At 44.6% G+C, this 19,246-nt stretch overlaps 1 protein-coding gene across 6 annotated transcripts in view; it reads left to right on the forward strand.

Moving 5' to 3' along the window:
• The first annotated feature begins 278 nt into the window (after positions 1-278).
• KMT5B (lysine methyltransferase 5B) overlaps positions 279-19,246 on the forward strand; it is a 55,334-nt gene continuing 36,366 nt past the window's right edge. Inside the window, exons 1-2 of one of the 6 annotated variants that reach the window (XM_058526216.1) lie at positions 279-289; positions 18,913-19,148. In XM_058526216.1, the coding sequence (XP_058382199.1) occupies positions 18,989-19,148 (160 nt within the window). In that variant the 5' untranslated portion in view covers positions 279-289; positions 18,913-18,988. Of the gene's footprint in view, positions 290-596; positions 961-1,152; positions 1,237-18,912; positions 19,149-19,246 lie in introns of those variants that run through there. The other 5 variants (XM_058526217.1, XM_058526214.1, XM_058526219.1 and 2 more) reach the window with 5 other exon arrangements.

The following is a 19,246-nucleotide window of genomic DNA, read 5'->3' on the forward strand; positions in this document are numbered from 1 at the left end:
TGCATCCTTGGTGCTGGCACTGCCCAACTGGGGGAGAGAATGGCGATCCCACTGTGTCACGGAAAGCCCGGCACCCAGTAGGTGCTCAGGAAATGGCCAGTGGACACTAGGAAGCGAGTGGCCGGATGAACGCACGCTCACTCCCTCCTCCCTTCCACAGTGCGCGGTGGAATGCTCGGGCTGCCCACATGGTCTTTAAGGGTGTATCCGCCTCCAATGACACCCATTCCCACAACAAAGAAGCTCGCCTCCGTGGGGCCACCTCCCCTCGCCGCAACCGGGAGGCGCAGTGGGCGAAGAGCCTGCCCATCCCCCAGGGCTGCCCGGCATCCCAGCTCGAGAGCTGTCCCCGGTGGGCGCAGCGGCGACAAAGGCCCAGCGCGGGGGGGGGGGGGGGGGCCGGCTCGCGGGCCCCGCCGGGACCGGACGAGCGAAGAACCCTCAGGCCGGGGTGGCGCCCGAGGGGCGCACGGCGACGCCGCCTCCAGCCGCGATTTAAAGGGCAGCGAGGGGCGGAGGGATCCCTGCCGACTGCTCAGCGCGGATCCCTCCGCCACGAGCCAAGCGAGGCGACGACTCGGCTCTGCCTTTCAGAATTCGCCTTTTGTCCCTCCGCCGTCGCGAGCACCCGGCGGGGAACTCATTTCTTTCTCGTGTTTCTCCGCCTCCCGCCGCCGAGTCCCGTAAAAGCAACAGAGGAGGCCCAGGCGGCGCGAGCCACCGTAGTGTCCCTCCGCCCAGCCGCGGGTACTCCTTTTCGTGTCCTTCCACCGTTCCCGGGCGGCGTCCGAGCGGCTCACCGGGGGCGGCGACGCGTCTGCGGCGCGGGCGGCGAGGCTCCGGGGCTATGAGGTGAGGGCGCCCGGGCACCGGAGGCGGCAGCGCGGTGTCAAGAGCCAGGACGCGGAGCCCCCAGGCCGGTGGCTGCCTCTGGGACCCCGCGGGCGCACGGCAGGCGAGGTGAGGCCCGGGGCGCGGGGCGCGGGGGCGCGGCGCGGTGGGGGCGGGGGGCTCGGGCCGCGCTGGGACTTATTTGCCGACAGCGGAGGGAGCTGGCGGTGCTGCGGTTGGCGCCGCCATCTTGGATTTTACTCTCCATTTTTCTGTGGAATTATTTTTTGGTGATTAATTTTCGTGGGGGCCGGGGAAGTGTCGCCGGGCGGCGCGGGCCCCCAGCGCAGCGGCCGGGCGGCGGGGCCTCGACGCGCCCCAAGGAGGAGCGGGCGGCGCCCGGCGGTGAGAGGGGGGCGCGGGCGGGCGGGCGGCGGGGGGCGCCGGGGCGGCGGGGGCGCGGGGCCCGGGCGGGGGCCGCGGCGGGGCGGGGGGCGCGGCCGGGGGAGGGGCGGCGGCCGGGGGCGCGGGCCTGCAGTGGGCGCCGCGGCCGGAAGGGAGCGGTAGCGGCCGCCGGGCAGCGCCGGGCCGGCCCGCGGCCGCACGAGGGGAGCAGCCCCGGCGCTCGCGATTGGGGGACTCTGTTTTTCCTCTTCTCCAATGGGCAGCCGTGAACGGTCTCGCCCAATCTGCTCCCGCGGCCGCGCTCCACTTTGGGTTGTTTTTGTTTGGGCTCGAGCCTCCTCTAGCGTCTCCTCCCGGGCCGGCCCCCTCCCCACTCCGTCTCTCCCTGGACAGCGCTCCGGCTTCTGGCCTCCCTGCCCCGGGGCCCGAGGCGACGCTGGTTCTCCAGAGTGGCTCATTGTCCTTCCACTTGTCCCGAGACGATGTGTATGCGAGTCCTTCCCACCTGTGAGAGGGGACAGACGTGTTTTCAAGATGACAGCTGGGCCCACCTTGCTGGAATGGTATAGACGCGCGTTAGACCCGGAGAAACGCGCTCCCTCTCTATTTGGGTTCATTTGACCCCGTTCTGGAGCTCTTACTTCCGATCCATTGAGTGGGGAAACTTTAGGAAGACTGAGGAGGTGAATGTGTGTTCTTTGAAGTTCGTTTTCGAGAACTTGCCAAATGATCTTATCTAGAGTAGTGAGCAGATGAATTGACTGGTTTTGATTGTCATTCTTTTCATCAGGACCTTGTTAGGTTTAAACTACTTTGACATCAAGTATAGTAAACGTGGCCCCATAGGTCCGAGGACTGGTGTGGAGGATCATCCGAGGAAGCAGTTGCCAGCTGAAACTTTTTTCCTTTATTCTTTAATATTGAGAACACGTATAAATTTTGATGATTAGTGTAAAAGTATCAATATTTTGAAAAGGGAGGGGGAAATCATTTTTGCCTGAAATAATCACAGATAATTTGTACCTATTGAAAAGCGTACTTAAAGAGTTACTTACTGTAGATACAAGTTTACTTTGTAGCCGAACGTTTAGCAACTTGAACCAGAGGTGTGGCCCTCGCTGTTGAGACTCCTATATTCCGAGATTAAAGTCCACAAACGCTTTAATCCCAGCACGTGTGGGAGCTCAGGCCCATTTTCCAGTTCTTACTCTCTAAACGTTCTACATCCTGCTCTCCCTTTCCCAAGCACTGGCCCCACTAGTTTCCCATGCCTGGTGGCTTTTGGTCACATCCTGCCCAGCATTCCTGCACCCCCTTCCCCCCCTCCCCATTCACACCTGTCTTTCAGAAAGGCCCCGTGAGAATGTTACCTCCTGGCGAAAGCGTCTCTTACACACGCAGGTGCAGGGACTGGTCCACTCAACAGAATGCACACTTTCTCTGGGTCCCCTGCACGATTGTTATGCTGTGTTACATTTGGTTGGTTACTTGCCCGCACTGTCAGCTTTCTTGTGAGCTTGTGGTGTTGTTATGTATCTCCTCTGCCCCGGGGCAGGTACAGCATAGGCTGTCAACAGACACTTGATGAAAGTGTTAATTTATTAATCTCCAAGTTACCAAAATTAATAGTTTGTATTTAGTATTTCAAAGTATGTCCATTCTAATGTTGTTAGAAAACGTTGTTGTCATTAACAAAACAACTTAGTTTGAGAGTGAAAGGAATATTGTGGATACTTAGCCTTCAAGAGGAGAGTAGAATGGGCTCGATATTTTTACCCATAAACTTTGAAACCAAACTCTTTCAAAGTAATTTCCAGGTGCTCTCTTGCCTGTATTTGCATCTGTCGTCTTGTACACAGTGAACTGCTTACGTTTTGAACTCTCCGTACTTGAACCAAATACCAAATACCAGTGGGCAGTCCTGGGGGAAGATGGAGGTGGGGGGGTACAGCAGGATATGCATGTGAAGGAAGTGCTTGTTTGTGTGTCTTTGAGCCTAGAGTTTTGTGGGTGCGGGTGTTGGTTTGTAAATTTTCCCTTGGGTCATATAAATCTGGGATTGAATCTGATCTTTATGTGAGTATCAATTTGTGGGTTTATAGGACACAAGTGTGTGGCCCGGTTGTGTTGCAAAGACGTTTATGTGTGTAGCAGCTCCCTGTCCACAAGAATGCCCTTTCCATGGCTTATGAGGGCAAATGCTTTCAGATAAATCATGTAGATTCCATTATTTTATACTCCTGCTTGCCATATATGAGCTCTGCTTTCTCTCCAGTCACCAAATTCCTTCTCCTTCATGGGCAAGAGTTACAAGACCATGTCAGCCCTAGAACACTCTAATTCTTGTCTTCCACGCGTTCAAGACAAGCACCATGTGTCTTTGCTCCACTGTGACACACTTGGTTACACAGATATACTAAAAGCAAGGAGAGAACGTGGGGTAGTTGTTGCTGAGATAGAGCGCTATGCAATAGAAGTAAGTTTTTGTATAAGATGGAACTTATTTTTTCAGCCTGATGTTTAGTTACTTTTATATTAAGTGGGAAAAATTTATTCTACCGACGTGTCTTGGTTCAGGAAATGGTTTTAATTGCTGTAAGAAGCACAAGCCCAAATTATTACAAGATAAAACTAGCCAGTGCACTTTCAATTGCAAGCATTAGGGGGTTCTAAGCATTAGAACACAGTGATTTGAAAAGTAATTTCTTTCTTGAATACAATGTCAACTTTGAAATCTTAAAATATATACTTCCTGTTTGAAGCTCTTAAGTTTGAAATGTGAATTAAACCCTGCAGTTTTAATGCCCGAGTTCCATTTAACAAGCTGTACAAGGAAGGGGTTCTAGCAAACAGGGAGGACCCTAGGGCTTTGTCCAGAGGATTTTTAACGGGGGAAAGTTTAACACCTTTCTTTTCATTCTTTCTACTAACTCTACACTCCTCCTCCCCCCAAAAAAAACTCTACAGATCTGTTTTTCCTTGAATTCTTACTGTCATCCCTTTTCTTCCCCATAATTTGGTGTTTCCTAGAAGATGAGAAGTGTGGGCTGAGAGGAAAGGTCATGTCTGATCAATATCTAGCCCTGTATTTATCTGTTAATGTGATTGGAGTTTCTCTTTGTCCTAGTCAAATTAAAGAAAGTACTTTTCAGTTACAAAAATATCTTATTTTGTTCAACGGACACGTTCCCAAATTTTAGTCATGCACATCTTATTTTAAATGCATTACAGGATTTTACTATTTTAAAGGCTTGCTATAGAGCAAATCCATCTGTACAGGAAAGACTCATCACCTTATTTTTGTAAATCAACATTAATGTCTAATGTTAGCTTTTTAAAAAACTTTTCTTTTGATCCCCATATTGCTTGGAGGCAGTAAATTAGAGGGGATATATTATCTTTATATAGTTGGTGATGGAACCAGGAACAATTTGCATTAACTCTTAAAATAGTCTCACAAAAGGGAAAAAAACGTCACTTATCCATGGTCATTCATGGTCTAAATTATCTTTTGCATCACGATTTTCCTTCCCTCTTGCTGAAGGGTGCCTAGGACCATCACACCAGTTCCGTCACTCACTGCCTCTGGCTCCTGCGTCTGCCAGCCAGATTTGGGGCTGCCTGGTGTCTGCGAGACAAACTCAAACACCACATAGTCTTCCAGGGTTGTGTGTAATTATGACTACTATATATACATGTAATTCTGGGGCTGGATGGAGGACCATTAGAGTAAGAATCTGTGCTGCTCTGTCATCATTTACGTCAGACAGTGGTAGGGCCAGGCCTCAGTTTCTCTGTCTGTAAAATAACTAAACATTAGTCTCTGAGATCATTTCAATCCTAAATTATACTTTATCTTTTACACTTAATTGCCACCCTATTCTCTTGCTTCTAAGAGCTATTTTAATCATAGTTTGACATCTCTGTAATTGGTTTACATAGTTCATCTGTATATTCCATGTAGTTTTTCCCCTTTTTTTTGAAATGTTAATAAATTGATGGTATAGCTTACAATCAGCTGAGTTTTAGAATTGAGAGACTAGGGTATATCAAGGGTCTCAAAAGCTTGATTCTTAAGGTCTGTATGGCTCCTTGTCAGTTGCCATCTCTGCAAGATGTCTTATTTTCTGTATTATAGTACACTGAAGAAGAAAGTAACAAGACGTAGGAAGCATTCACTAATGCTATGAGGCTAAAGAAGCTAATGATAGCCTCTTTATTTATGGGTGATACACATGCGGCTTAAATATTGCATGAACCCCAGACTGCAGTGTAAACATGAGGGTTCTGGACCCAGCCTCACCACCAAATAGCAGTTTGACTTTAGCAAAGCCACTTCTCTCTGAGCTTTAGCCATCTCATTTGTAATGTTAATACCTGTCTCACCCACCTATAGGGTTGCCAAGCTGCTGAACCCTCAGTCGTGTGTTAGGGTGAAACAAACCGTATTCCACCTTGTACCATCTTTGTAGGAACACCCAGTCAGCAGATTTCTAATGGCACTGGTCTTAGGCAAAAGGCCCCTTCAGTGAAGGGTCATTCTGCTTTTTATTCTGCACCCTTCTGACCTGTTCAGATACTGGGTCTTCATGTGCTTCCCTTTGGTTTTCAAGGTCGCCCATTCACCTAGTAGCCCTGCTTGATTTTCTTGAAAGCTGAAGCTCTCGTGCACCCTCTAGTGTTCCCTGGACACAACTAATATTCCAGCACCATGAACAGTGCCCGGTGGCTCCCAGTAGGTTCTTGGTAAATGTTGGGTTTAGTGGACTCTGGGTCTGCAGAGTGATTCATTTTGTCTGTCTGATTTGTGTAACAAGGTTGAAGTATCTGATACAGTTTAATGGTCTCTGAGGAGTATTTTGATTTTCAAGGAAATGGCTTTTGTTTCATGGTGTGGAGGAATGTGTATTTTTAGCAAGAAAACCAACGTACTCTTAAGAAGGGGGAGCTCCCCCGAGTGAGGAGTAAAGGGGGGCCTGATCCCTCAGCCAGTGAACCAGTGGAATGTGGGGCTATAGAGGCTGTATGGAAACCTTCTTCTCCCTCCCCCTTAAAAAAGAAACAAAAACAGACCTCATTCAGGGTCTGGGAGGATTTAGACAAAGCCAGTTGCCTCAGAAAATATTTGTTTGATATCAGGAGTGTTTTTGAAACTCTCCCCCCCAAAAAAGGTGATCGCTTCTATATTTATGCTTTTGATTTCTTTTCGTTGATCATCCAGTTTAAAGTCTATCCCTACATTATTATCTCTCCTAACGTTCTATTTGTTTCCTTTATAGCTCTTACCAGAATTTATAGTTTCATCCTTGTTGGATTGTATCTCTTCCCACACTGTATTCTGAGCTCCGTGAAATCAGGAACCATGCCTATTTTGTTCTGGGGTCTTACTCTTCAAATATGGGGCAAAGTATGTTTAAAAATTTGTTTGAGTCAGGATTGTATTGCTTTCTTATATGGTGTCAAGCACATACAGCCTCTCTCAACCCAGCCTTGGCTTAATTTTTTTCTAATTCTCAAGGCTTACTCTCATTTGTAGAATGTGGATGGTGATAGTAGTATTGTATATACTTAATATTTTTATTGTATAAATTATATATTGTATAATTTGATATTTTTATTATATGTTAATGAATATATTTACTGTATTGTGTATGTTAAAGGATTGTGATGGAGGTAAAGGATGTGACGCACGTAAAGTTATTAGCACAGCTCTTGGGTCATAGTAGGACAACAATACGAAATGGTGCCCAGAAAACGAGAGCTTAGAGGTGTGTCTCTGCTGTGCCCAGGACTGCCAGATCATCCCTGTGGCCTTCAGTTCTTCACTCGCGTCGTGAGCAGACTCTTTTTAGCTGTGAGTTGGACACTGTGCTGGGCATTTCACAGCACCTGTCCCCAGACGCTCTAAGTGGAGATGCTGCTTTGCAGGATCTGTCTCCGTCTCAGTGCCAGTGTGTGTCTTGCTCGTCTTATTTTCTGCTCTCTTCCCTCCTCTTTTTTCTTTCCTTTAACTGCCCATGATAAAGCTCAAACTTTTTTTTTGGTTTCATATATTGGCAGCACATTATCTTGTCAGGAGAAGTTAAGTACTTTGGGCAGGCAGTTTATCTCCCTGAGCCTATTTCTTTTAATCTAAGACTTGTTCTGAAATTCTGTGATTCTTTGAATTGAGATAACGTTGAAATGCTTGGTAAACTGTAAAGTCCTTTTATTAATGTTAATCTCCTCACAGTCCCTACTTCTTTCCTGACTTCTAACATCTTATGACAGCTTCACCTGGGTAGTGCCTGCACCCCTCAAATTTAGCAAATCCAAACATTCTCATCTTTTCTGCAAACGTGTTCCTTCTGTAGTCCCTAACCCAGTTAATGGCCCTCTTGCAGTCTCCCCAACTAAAGATTTCAGGATGACTCATCTTGAATTCCTCTTTGTCCCTCACCACCTGTATCTAATTTGTTACGAAGTCTTGCCAAGCTTACTTGAAACATCAGAGCTTTTCTGTCTTTCCCCACCTGCTGCTACTGTTGCATTTAATTTTGTAACTGGTCTCTCTGCCTCCAGTCACATGCTTTTCCACCGGTGAGGTCCTTTCTGGAGTACAACTGAGCGGATTCTCCAGCCTTTCATCTGTATAACCAAAAAAAGAGGCAAAAGTATCTGCTTTACGGGGTGTGAGAATTAAGTGATGAATATAGGAAGCACCAAATGAATGGAGGAGCTGTTATTTATTGTTGTTTTTAAAAATGGAGTTACAGTAAGAGAAAATGTTTTACCAGATACACAACAAACTAAATTCCACTGTAACCCCTCTGAATGTTGATATGGGGGGTGTAGTTTGGCATGATTTTTGATTATACATTGGTGCCAGAAGTCCCTTTCCTTCTCCTTGGGAGCTGTAGGGAAAAGCAGAGCTGACCTCAGCTCTGTGTCATAAATTAGCACTCCCAGTCCTTTTTTATTCTCTTGAAAATGTGTGCTTTTTCTAATGGATGAGGCGATGTGATTTTTTTCTTGTGGGAGTTATGGTAGGATGAGGAATGGAGGGGAAATTTCTGCTGAATTCAAGTTTTGTGAATAGCGCATCGCCATGTCTGGCCCTGTTTGTTTCTGCGTTAGTTACTTGAAAAGAGGAGACAGTTGGAGACTTTTATTAGCAATTTCTGCTCATTTAATCCTTGTGCCAAACTGAGGAGGTAGGCTCTATTTTCATGGTACTCGTGAGGCATTAGTGAGGTCAAATGACTCGTCCATGGTCGCACTGCTGGAGAGTAATGAACGGAGCCAGGGTGGGACCCAGGGGCTTTGCCTCCAGCCGGAGCCGCATCCTGAACCGCTGTGTGCACTGCCTCCGGCAAAGTCTGCCACTTGGCAAACCCAGTCTTGGCCTTTAAGACCCAGCCCAAGAATCACCTTTTGGAAGTTTTTCCCATCCTCATCTTTGCCCAGTAGGAATTGATTATTCTTTGTTCTACTGACCTCATAGCTTCTGAGGAACTGTGGGCTGTACTTACAGACTTTTGACACTAGGTGGCATCTGTTCATAGAAAAGTAAAATGCTGTTTGGGTCTCAGAGGAAACAGTAACAAAGGAAGCATCCTTGATTTTATTTATAGGCACAACCAGGTAAGCAGATGGATCCAATACAGAGAGATGTGGAGGCAGGCTTTTTTTTTTTTGGCAGAACTTCTCTCAACAGCCACATCAGGTAAAACCTTTATTTTAGAGATAACCTAGTGAGAGAACTGGAGACAGGAATCCTTCTTATATGAAATTCTTTATTGTGATACAGATTGGACATGGATAAATAAACTATGAAGCAGTATTTTCTGTAATGAGGCAATTAGAGAGGAGTTGATTATATGCCCAGCTGTAGATCAGTGGCGGAATAAGTAAGTGTGTTGTAAACGTCTGGCCGTAGACTTACCACTAGTGGATATTCTGCTGTTTAAAATGTTCTGCTGGGCCGGCCCCGTGGCTTAGCGGTTGGGTGCGCGCGCTCCGCTGCTGGTGGCCCGGGTTCGGATCCCGGGCGCGCACCGACGCACCACTTTTCCAGCCATGCTGAGGCCGCGTCCCACATACAGCAACTAGAAGGATGTGCAGCTATGACATACAACTATCTACTGGGGCTTTGGGCGGAAAAAATAAATAAATAAAATCTTTAAAATGTTCTGCTAAATGAAACATTCTAATAGTTTTCCTCTTTATTGTAAATTTTTATATAAATATAAAAATGTTCAATCATGACGCTTCTGAGGAAGGTCTTGGTTAACTGGGCTTAAGCACAGTGCATGAGTAATTAGATGTGTAATTGAGACACCAGCTTTATCTTCAAAATCCATATAGCTCTCTCTGTAGCCATGCTTCCATACCTGCAGTTGAAGAGGGAAAATGACTTTTTTAAAGTGTATTTAAAACAACTTTAAAAAGTTGTTTAAAAAAAGGTGTTTAAAATCTTTTTTCCTGTGACACTTTGGAATTTTATGTATTTTTGGACTCTGTTAACTGTAAAGCATTTTTCCTTTGGTTTACTTGTTCATGGTCTCTGTGTTAGTTTCCTGTGGGTGCTGTAACACATTACCACAAACTTGGCTTAAAACAGCAGAAATGTATCCTCTCACAGTTCTGGGGCCCAAAAGTCCACCATCACTTTCACTGGGTCACAATCGAGGTGTGGGTAGGGCTCCCTCCAGAGGCTCCACAAGGGAATCTGTTCCTTGCCTCTTTCCTTCTGGTGACTGTGGCGTTCCTTTGCTATGGCCACATCCCTCCAGTCTTTGCCTGTCCTTCTCTTGTGTGTGTCAAGATCAGTGTGTCAGATCTCAGTCTGCCTCTGATAAGGGCACTTGTGATAGCATTTCGGGCCAACCTGGATAATCTCTTTTATGTTGAAATCCATAATTTAATCATGTTTCCAAATAAACATTTGGAACATTTTACTTTATTATAAACATTTTATTTATATAAACATTTCCTTATAAACTAACATTCACAGGTTTCAGGTTAGGACCTGGTATCTTTGGGGACCATTTTCCAGCCTACTCCATCCTGCTTTAGAGCAGTTAGCGCAGCCAGTTTAGCATGATTTGTGGTGCTGTCTCCAGCCATCATTTTATCCTGGAAGGGGGTGGGCGGAGCATTATTAATGCATTGGTGGGAAACTGCTCAGAATCAGGCACCATTCCCTTGCTGCTCCAAATGGGGCTTTACCACCTGAGTCTGCTTGGGAAAGCTGTTAAATGGCTGAACCAAAATGCATATGAGTTTGACTCTACTGTACAAAAGCTGGAAGAGGAAAGCAGAGATGATACTTCTAATTAAATGACATCAGTAATTTTACAAGTATAAAGACCTCTTCTTTGCTCTGGAGTGTGGTGCTGGATACCAACTTAGCACTGACTTGGCGAGACAGCTCCAGGCTTACAGCAGCAGCTCTGCCTTAGGTGAAGGCTTAGTTGTGAATTCAGAAACACAAAAATCTCCAGGCTTTTCTTTCATAGCACTAGCACTCGCTGAACTCTGACGAGGCATCTAAATTCTCCAGTGAGATTTATTTCTGATGACAATATTTACGGGAGCAAGTTTTAAGGATAAAGTGGTCATGAATTCTTGGTAGTATTCTAACAAATTGGCAACTGAGTGATTGCCCTGTCAAACTGCATTATAGTCTGATGATGGAATATTGATCACAAATGCTTCTCATAGCTTTGCAGGGCTTCTTATATTGGCTTGAGTGTATCAATTATTACTGTAGGATTCCGTGGAACTTTGGATATGTATTGATTGCAGATGGATTTGGAATAGCCATTGATAAAGACCAATTTGAAATTCTTTGGTGTGTTGTCAAGTCCTTTTGTAATTGTAGATTTGAGGGAAAGAACTCATGAACACTTGGGCTTATATGTAGCAGCTAGTTTGAGACTGGAATGGGGGATGTGGTGTGAAGGGACCTGTAGTGTGTTGGGCCTGGTGCTGGGTCCCAGTGATAGGAAGGTGTACCTTAGCTAGTTTATACCACAGGCAGAAGACAAATGTCATCAAATAGTTACAGAAAGGAGTGAGTACAGTTGTTCAAGTATATAATAAGGCAGTCTTTGGGGTGGAGGACTGGGAGACGGGGGGGGACTGGTGGGCAGGTTGGAAGCATCCCAAGAGCAAAGGCCCTGTGGTGGGCCTCCCACACTAGAGGGCTATCAGCTAGGCTGGAGAATCGGCTGGAGCAAGGACAGAGACAGGTGGGGCTGGGTCCTGCAGGACCTGGTAGGCATTGCTAAGGTAAGTTCTGTTAATGGTAGTTCTCAATTTCAAAATACTTTTATTTTTACTATACTGCATGTAGTTTTCATATGTGAGCTAGGCTGGACATGTGAGGCCCTAGAAGGAGAAATAGGTTTTTCACTTATCTTGTGGGACATTATTGGAATGATACCAGCCTGAAGAGTCACGCTCCTGGTCCGTGTGGATTATTTTGTCTGTTGGGGGGTGTGTGTACAGGTTTGTCTTTGGTTTCCTCTTTGGACAGTGCCTTCTCTCATTTCCATTCTTTTTATTTGTGTTTGTCTTCCTTGTGCTTATTTTAAATATAAAGCTCCTGGAAGTCTGGGATTATGACACTTGAGCATCACAAAGTCCACAAGTGAAGGCGTCCAAAACTTGTAGAAGTATTTCAGTGACATGTTAGGCTTCCCATCGCCCTAGAAGGCTGATTTTTGAATTGCTGTATTTAAGGTTTTAGAAATTGGCTTTAACTTACATACTCGTGAATGATACAGAAGGATTTTTGTGAAGTCTGTTTTATTTTTTTATGTATATCTTTAAACTTATTATAAAAGTAATATATGCTCATTTTGAAAAGTTGAACCTCTTGAAGAATGTATCGTGTAACAGGTAAAAATTGCTTGTAATCTCATTCTCCAGAGATAATCCAGTTAACCATTTGGTGTATTGAATTGTTTTCTTAGCAAATTGTAGCTGAATCACTTGAAAAATGTTTGCTCTGCTTTTTCTCAATAAAGATTTCCAAAAGTCCTCTAGCAAGCTGGAGCCCTCTTTTAAAATGTGTGTTACCTTTTCCTCTTCAGCCACTTGGGAGTTGTTTCCTTGCCACTGGATAATTTCTCTAACATAAACTGTCTCCGGGCAAGTTCAGCATTGTACACTGGCTAGAGTTCTTGGTAATGTCACAGGAATTATGTTAACATTCTTGATAATCTTTCAGAATCAATGTTTTCATTTTTCTGACAGATTTTTAAAAATCCTGGTTTGTGTGTAGGACATTGAACAAAATACTCCCATCCAAAAGCTTTAAGTGAAAAAGGATTGGAACCAGAGTTCTCAGATTGGGCATGAGCAGTTAACTCGAAAGTCGCTGAGTAATTTGTAATCCCATTTGTGTCCTTGGAGGGACAGTGGAGGATAGGAGGGCATCGACATTTGTTCAGGGTCCATCACTGCCGGGAATAGAGGGGGCGCGTTACATGAACCGAGCACATTTTCTGTGAAACAACTCTGTGCTTTCTTTTGAAACTTTTTCAGGTATCAGAGGTTTTTGTTTGTTCGTTTCCAATTGTAAATAATAGGTTCACTGTAAACATTTTGAAATTTTTTATTTTTATTTTTTTTAGTGAAGAAGATTAGCCCTGAGCTAACATCTCTTGCCAGTCCTCCTCTTTTTGCTGAGGAAGATTGGCCCTGCTCTAATATTCGTGCCCATCTTCCTCTACTTTGTATGTGGGATGCCTGCCACAGCATGGCTTCATAAGCGGTGTGCAGGTTGGCGCCTGTGATCCGAACCTGAGAACCCCAGGCCACCGAAGCAAAGCATGCAAACTTAACCACTACGCCACCACGCCGGCTCGGAAAAAAAAATTTTAATGTTAATCCCATTCCACCAAGGGTAGCCATTGCTGTTGGTGATTTGGAATGTGTGGTGGTGATGGTGTGTGTGTGCTTGTTACCTTAGTGGTATTGTAATATGATTAGAAGTTGCTTCTTTAAATACTTGCCTCTTTAAATGCAACTCTTATTTTAGCAGTTTTCAAGTATGTTTTGTCTTATCCTAAATTGCTACCCTTTGATTTATGTTTGGTACTAGAATCTGAAGTATGTGCTTCCTTCCCCGCCTGTTAGTCCAGTGAAACCATGTAAGGTGACTCTTTCTTTCCTGGGACTTCAGTGTCGGGTAAACCTCTTGGGAACGGTGCTGCCCATCCTGGAGCAGAATCGCAACTGAGTTTCCTTAGAGCATGGTTGCATCGTTTTTGTGAACGCATAAAAATAGAGGGAGCAAAGCCTTGCACAGCACCCTCAGAATTCACCCCATTACCCTACTCAGATGGTCTTTACTCCTCCAGTCCAGAGAATTAACTAACTATTCTATTTGTTTAAAAACTTTTTTTTTAAAACAAAGATCATTATAAACTCTCTCAGGGTATACTGCTTTCAAATTAACCTATTCCCATCATCTCCCACCCTCTGAATTTCATTTACACGTGTCTCTTTTGGCACATGAAATTTCTGCTCTTTTTCTCTTATTTGAAACAATTGATATAAAAACTTAGGACTCCCTTTATTCATTATTCTTTATAGTCCCCTCTGCCATGTAATTATTTCTCCATAAGCCCATTTCAAGACGTGATGTCCATTTTAGAAGTTCCCTGTCGTTTCTGAGAGAGGCTCAGGGATTGGCTGTGGCCCGTCCTGTCCGTGAGTTTCAACTCTCATAAGAGATTTATCTTGTGAGCCTTGCAGTGTGTGCCCAGGTTGGTCTGTCCCTGCCTGGAGCCCTGGCCCCTGGTTGGCTCTTGCTGTGCCCCTTTCCTCACTAGTTGCTCCTTTCAGTGTCCTTTGCTGCTGTGTCCTTATCTTGATCTCTAAATATTAGGGTGTCCATCCCCGCAGTCTTGAGACTTCTTTTATCTGTACTTACTCCCTAGGTGATTTCATCTTGTCCCGTGGCTTGAAATGCCGTTAGTACGCGGACTCCAAGTTTATGTATCCTGCTTGGACCTGTTCTCCAGGTCCTCGTATCCCGCTGCCTCTCACCATCTCCACTTGGTCTCTAATGGGCATCTCAAACATGACCAAACTCTTCTCCTGCACCTCTCCTGCCCCTGCCCAAACCTGATCTTCCTGTAGTCTTTGTCACCTCCGTAAATACTGATTCCATTCTTCCATTTGGAGGGATATTTGAGTTCTCATTCTTTCACACAATCTGTTAGCAATTCGTGTCTCTCAGCAAAACCTTCAGAAAAGCAAAAACCTGAAACGAGCCGCTTCTCACCACCTCTGCTGCTGCAAGCCGCCAGTGTCTCTCGTCTGGTTTATTGCAGTAGTCTCTTAACTGGTGCTCTCTCTCTGGTCCCCCGAATTATTAGTAGCTTCATCAGAACTGCTTTTGTAAAAGCATTCATTTGTGAGCTCCTCTCCACAGAACAAGCAGCTAGCATGGGCCTTTAAAACTGTAGCTTGGGTCATGTCCCTCCTCTGCTTTCTATCTCACTGAGAGCCAATGCCCGAGTCTCAGCAGGGGCTTCGAGGCCCTCTGTGCCATGCTGTTTCTTCTGGCTGCCTCTCTAGCCTCCCTGCTGCCCCTCTCTCCCCCTTCCTCTGCTCCGTGCTTGGACACCCCAGCTGCTCTCCAGCTGCTCTCCCCTCAGCTGCGTGCTGGCTCTCTGCCTGCTGCACTCTCCGGTGCCGCCTGGACTCCCTCATCACACCCTGCTCCACCTGAGACGCTCCCCGCCCCTTAGAAACTGCTTTATCTTCTCCAAGGTGCTGATGGTTGTTAATTTGTTATTTCCCTGAGCTTCTTCATTAGAATATAAGCACAAATGGGGGCAGAAACCTTGTTTTGTTCTGTGCTGTATCCTCACAGTCTCCGGAATATAGTATATGTCTAACAATTTTCCTGATATTTTTATATTGGGAAATCAGAACAGAGATTTGTAGCTGTTATGCCATTTGAGGAGTAGCTAGTACTCCTTTCTTGAAAGTTTTTTTGGCCAATTTTGGGATAAATTTGAGGTAATTTTTACTTCTAATTATAGTCAGTGGCCAGTTAGCCCAGACACTGTCAACCAAGCCAAGACCATGGTGGTATTTCCCTGTGAGCCAGCTGTGTTCCGGGCCAGAGAGACTGCACTGTGATTCTGTTGGGGGACCTCTGGGGAGCCGTGAAGCCTTCAGTTTTGCTAGCCACCCAGTGTCTTCAGCCCGTGTCTCCACAGTCGGCTACCATATCAGCTCTGTTAGCTTTTGAAATTCCGTCTCCGCCTTTCATATGTACGCCTTCTTCCAGCTTGTAGTCTTACAGGAAGGATGGAGGCAACGAAACAGATTCCACACTCATGAGGGCAGAACAAACGATGACCTGATAATTAGTAGAGTATATATTCATTTTATAAATTCAAAATTTATAAAGAGCCCCCAAATTTCTGATAGTTTTACTAGAACTGCTTTTACAAAATACTCATTTGTGAGCTTAAGTAAAGTCTTTTGCCATAATGACAGCTGTTGTTATCTGGACAGGTGGAGAGTATTGGAGCCTCTGCTGGAATATATGCAGACAGATGTAGTGTAGTCATACTAGTGAAATCTAGGCACAGTCTTTGACTGACAGAGGGCAATGCCTGTTACTCTGAGGTACCTGAAGTTCAAACAAAACAGTCTCCACTGACCACAATATGAATGAGACCTGGGTTATGAATTTGCTCCAATTTGGATCATTAACCCACATTTAGTTGTAATTACATATAAGTTAGAGTGGATTTCGGTCTCTGTTCCATAAACTGGGCTGAAATGTGCTGCTAAAATGATTTATTGGTGAGCTTTTTCTAATTCTTAGTAAAAAAAAAAAAAAATTAGGTTGCTAGATATAATTGCCTCAAATTAAAATTTTTTATTTCATAATTTTTCTTAAAATTTGGCATCTGTTCTTTGCCCTAACAGATGATCTGGTGAATGAATAAGTAACTCAGAACAATAGTTCTCACACTGGAGCTGGCGCCAGAGTCACCTGGAGCGTATTCAAACCCAGGTTGCTGGGTCTCATCCCAGGTTCTCTGCTGTTTGTCTCGGAGTGGGAATCCTGGTTGGGACTTAAGGATTCTCTGTGGAGAGATGACTTGCTATTTCTTTTGTCTCTTAATTCTACCGAAAGCCACATTGCTGTTTTCTATTCCGTATAGTTACATTTTATGTCTTATCATTGAGGAATATTAGGACTTCTAAGAGTCTTAAAAACATGTTCTTCAGTCATTAGCCCTAAGTTGTGTGTAACGTGGGCATTCTTAGGATGGATTTCCTAAAGGACCAAAAGCACTTCGCCTTCTACTTCTTCTTTCCTGTAGAGTTGCAAAGCTAGGGGATACACCAGAGAGCGTAATGGCAGCGGGTAGAGGGGTTGCTGACGGTCGTGGCTGTGATTCCTGCTGTGTCCGTGCCTGTGCAGGAGCTTCTCTCACTGCCTTTAAGAGCGTGAGCATCTTGAGAAAAAAGAGGTCAGGTTGTAACTTTAATTTACAGTGTAAAAAAATACGGAAATACAGTTTCTGTTAGGTGGTTTAAACCACAACCTCATTTATTTATTCTTTAATTAGTTGAGTGCCTCTGATCTACTTTGTGCTGTGCTAGAGAAAAGAAAAATAAATTCTTGACCCCGGGAATTCTGTCAATTAAGGAGGCAGACAGACCATTACTACGTAGTGACATAAGGGCTTTTACTTCCGTTTGTAGCAGGGGTGTCTACCTGGGTTCAGCAGTGAGGGTCGAGGCAAACTTGCTGGAACATGAAGGGATTAGCCAGACAAAAAGCCGGCTCCTTGCATTCCAGGCAGAGGAGAAAAGAAGTGTCATGGGGCATTGCCTTTTTTCCAAGCTTTTGTTGCCTTTATGCTTCAGAAGTATGCTGCTCTTGAGTTCTGTGCCTTTTCTTCTAAGTGTAAATGTAGGATATTTGATCATCTATAGGAGGTCTTATTTAATTTGATAAAATGTAATAATTGAAAAATCTTTAGCTTATAGCTTGATGTGTCAGTAGTTTTACTCACCCTTTCCTGTTATTTAAGCAGCAGCATTTTTCTGGATTTAGCGCAGCCTATAAGATCAAAAGATAGGCACAATAAAAGTTGAATACTAATTGAATTTAAATAGTGAAGGAACCAGGAGAAAAATACATGTTAGAGAACAATGATAAAAGTATCCTTAATATGGATCAGATACTTTTTACCTTTTTACCTAAGCATGTCATACACATTTTACCCCACTGTGAATTCACACACAAAATTCTTGTGACATAAAAGAGACCTGAGATCAAGTAAAAATTAATATTTCGGGCTGGCCCAGTGGCGTAGTGGTTAAGTTCACGGGCTTCGGTGGCCCGTGGTTCGCAGGTTCGGATCCCAGGCACTGACCTACGCACTGCTTATCAAGCCATGCTGTAGCGGCATCCCATATAAAGTAGAGGAAGATGGCCACAGATGTTAGCCCAGGGCCAATCTTCCTCAGCAAAAAGAGGATTGGCAACGGATGTTAGCTCAGAGCTAATCTTCCTCACACACACACAAAAATATTAATGTTTTGTATTTGTGTGGGTATCATTCAAGGCATGTCCAGGTATACATTTCTGGGAGTACTTCAAAATAGTTTATCATTTATACTTTTCTGTGTGTTTATAAAAAATAAGGGAAATTGCCCTTTGGTGTGGTGAGAGAGCCTTGGGCAGCAGTGCTGGCTTCTCCGCCTGGTTCTGCCTCAGGCTGGTTGTGTGGCACTGGGTGTGTACCTCAGTCTCTCTGGCCTCAGTCCCATCTGCAGATTGAAAGGATTGTATTAGGATCGTAAACTCCCTTTAGCTCTCAAGTTCTCTGTTTTTTGCTTTCTCATCTTAGAGCCCTTTTAGTCTGACGTACACTAAAGTATAATTCCGTAATGAGGTGCTCTCATGGACATCTTTTTTTCTCATTCCATTACCATCAAACGTAATCTGTTATGCTGTCACTCTCCAAATTATTCAGTTCCCAGGTTCCGCTAATTAAAGTTCAGATAGTGAGGGATACCGCTGTATTAGCAATAATCTCTCAGTTTTTGTTGCCATTGTAAAGGAAGGCTAAGGCAGACATTTCATGACGGGCAATACTTTGATATTTGACTACTGGTCCCTTCTGTACCTTGACCGTTGGCTTCAAACTAACAACAGCGAAAAGATGTGACAGCTGTTGTGGACAAAGCTTAATTTAGATGCCTCTTAAGCTTTCCTCAGAACAGAATAGAGAACTTCCTTGTAGTCTACTCATGGAGTTAATGGAATGTTACCAAAATGTGTAATTTGAGCAGATTATTGGGGTATACCTAGATATCAGCATAATGAGGAGCAAAGATGATTCTTACTGGTAACTGAGAGATAACTATTTATTGAGCACTTAGTATTTACCAGTCGCTATTTGAAGCACAAGCAATGAGCAAGCCAGAATGAGTCCCTCCTCAGAGTCTGGGGGCACTGTAGACCTCAGCATGACACCAGATGGCTGGGGGAGCCAGGGAGTCTTTAAAGAGTGGAAACATGAATTAGTAAATTACTTTTAATACTTTGTATCTTTCTCAAGGATCTGTATAGCTTGGTCTTTTATGTATTTACCTCCCCATTTTGTTTTGTTTTTCATATTTTGTTTCTGTTAGGAGAGAACATTGAAATTATTCTCTAAGCTATTTGAAGAGAGTGACTAAATGCACCTGGGTCAGGCTGTCTGTGGGTATGAAGTGGTTGGGAGAATCCAAGAACATGGTGGTGAATGGCAGGAGAAATGGAGGCAAGTTGTCTAATGACCATCAGCAGACTCAATCAAAAGTACAGCACACGGGAAAGGACACGGTGAAGGCTGGCAGAAACGCGGGCGAGAGGAGGTCGAGCAGATGTATGTACACACTTAACCTGTCGTTCTTTTGATTGTGATATGGGGTGGAAATTCTTTCCAGTTCGTAACGTGTGTTCTGTTCTCTGTTTCCCAAACAA

The sequence above is a fragment of the Diceros bicornis genome, chromosome 31, assembly GCF_020826845.1.
Source record: "Diceros bicornis minor isolate mBicDic1 chromosome 31, mDicBic1.mat.cur, whole genome shotgun sequence".
Taxonomy (NCBI): Eukaryota; Metazoa; Chordata; class Mammalia; order Perissodactyla; family Rhinocerotidae; genus Diceros; species Diceros bicornis.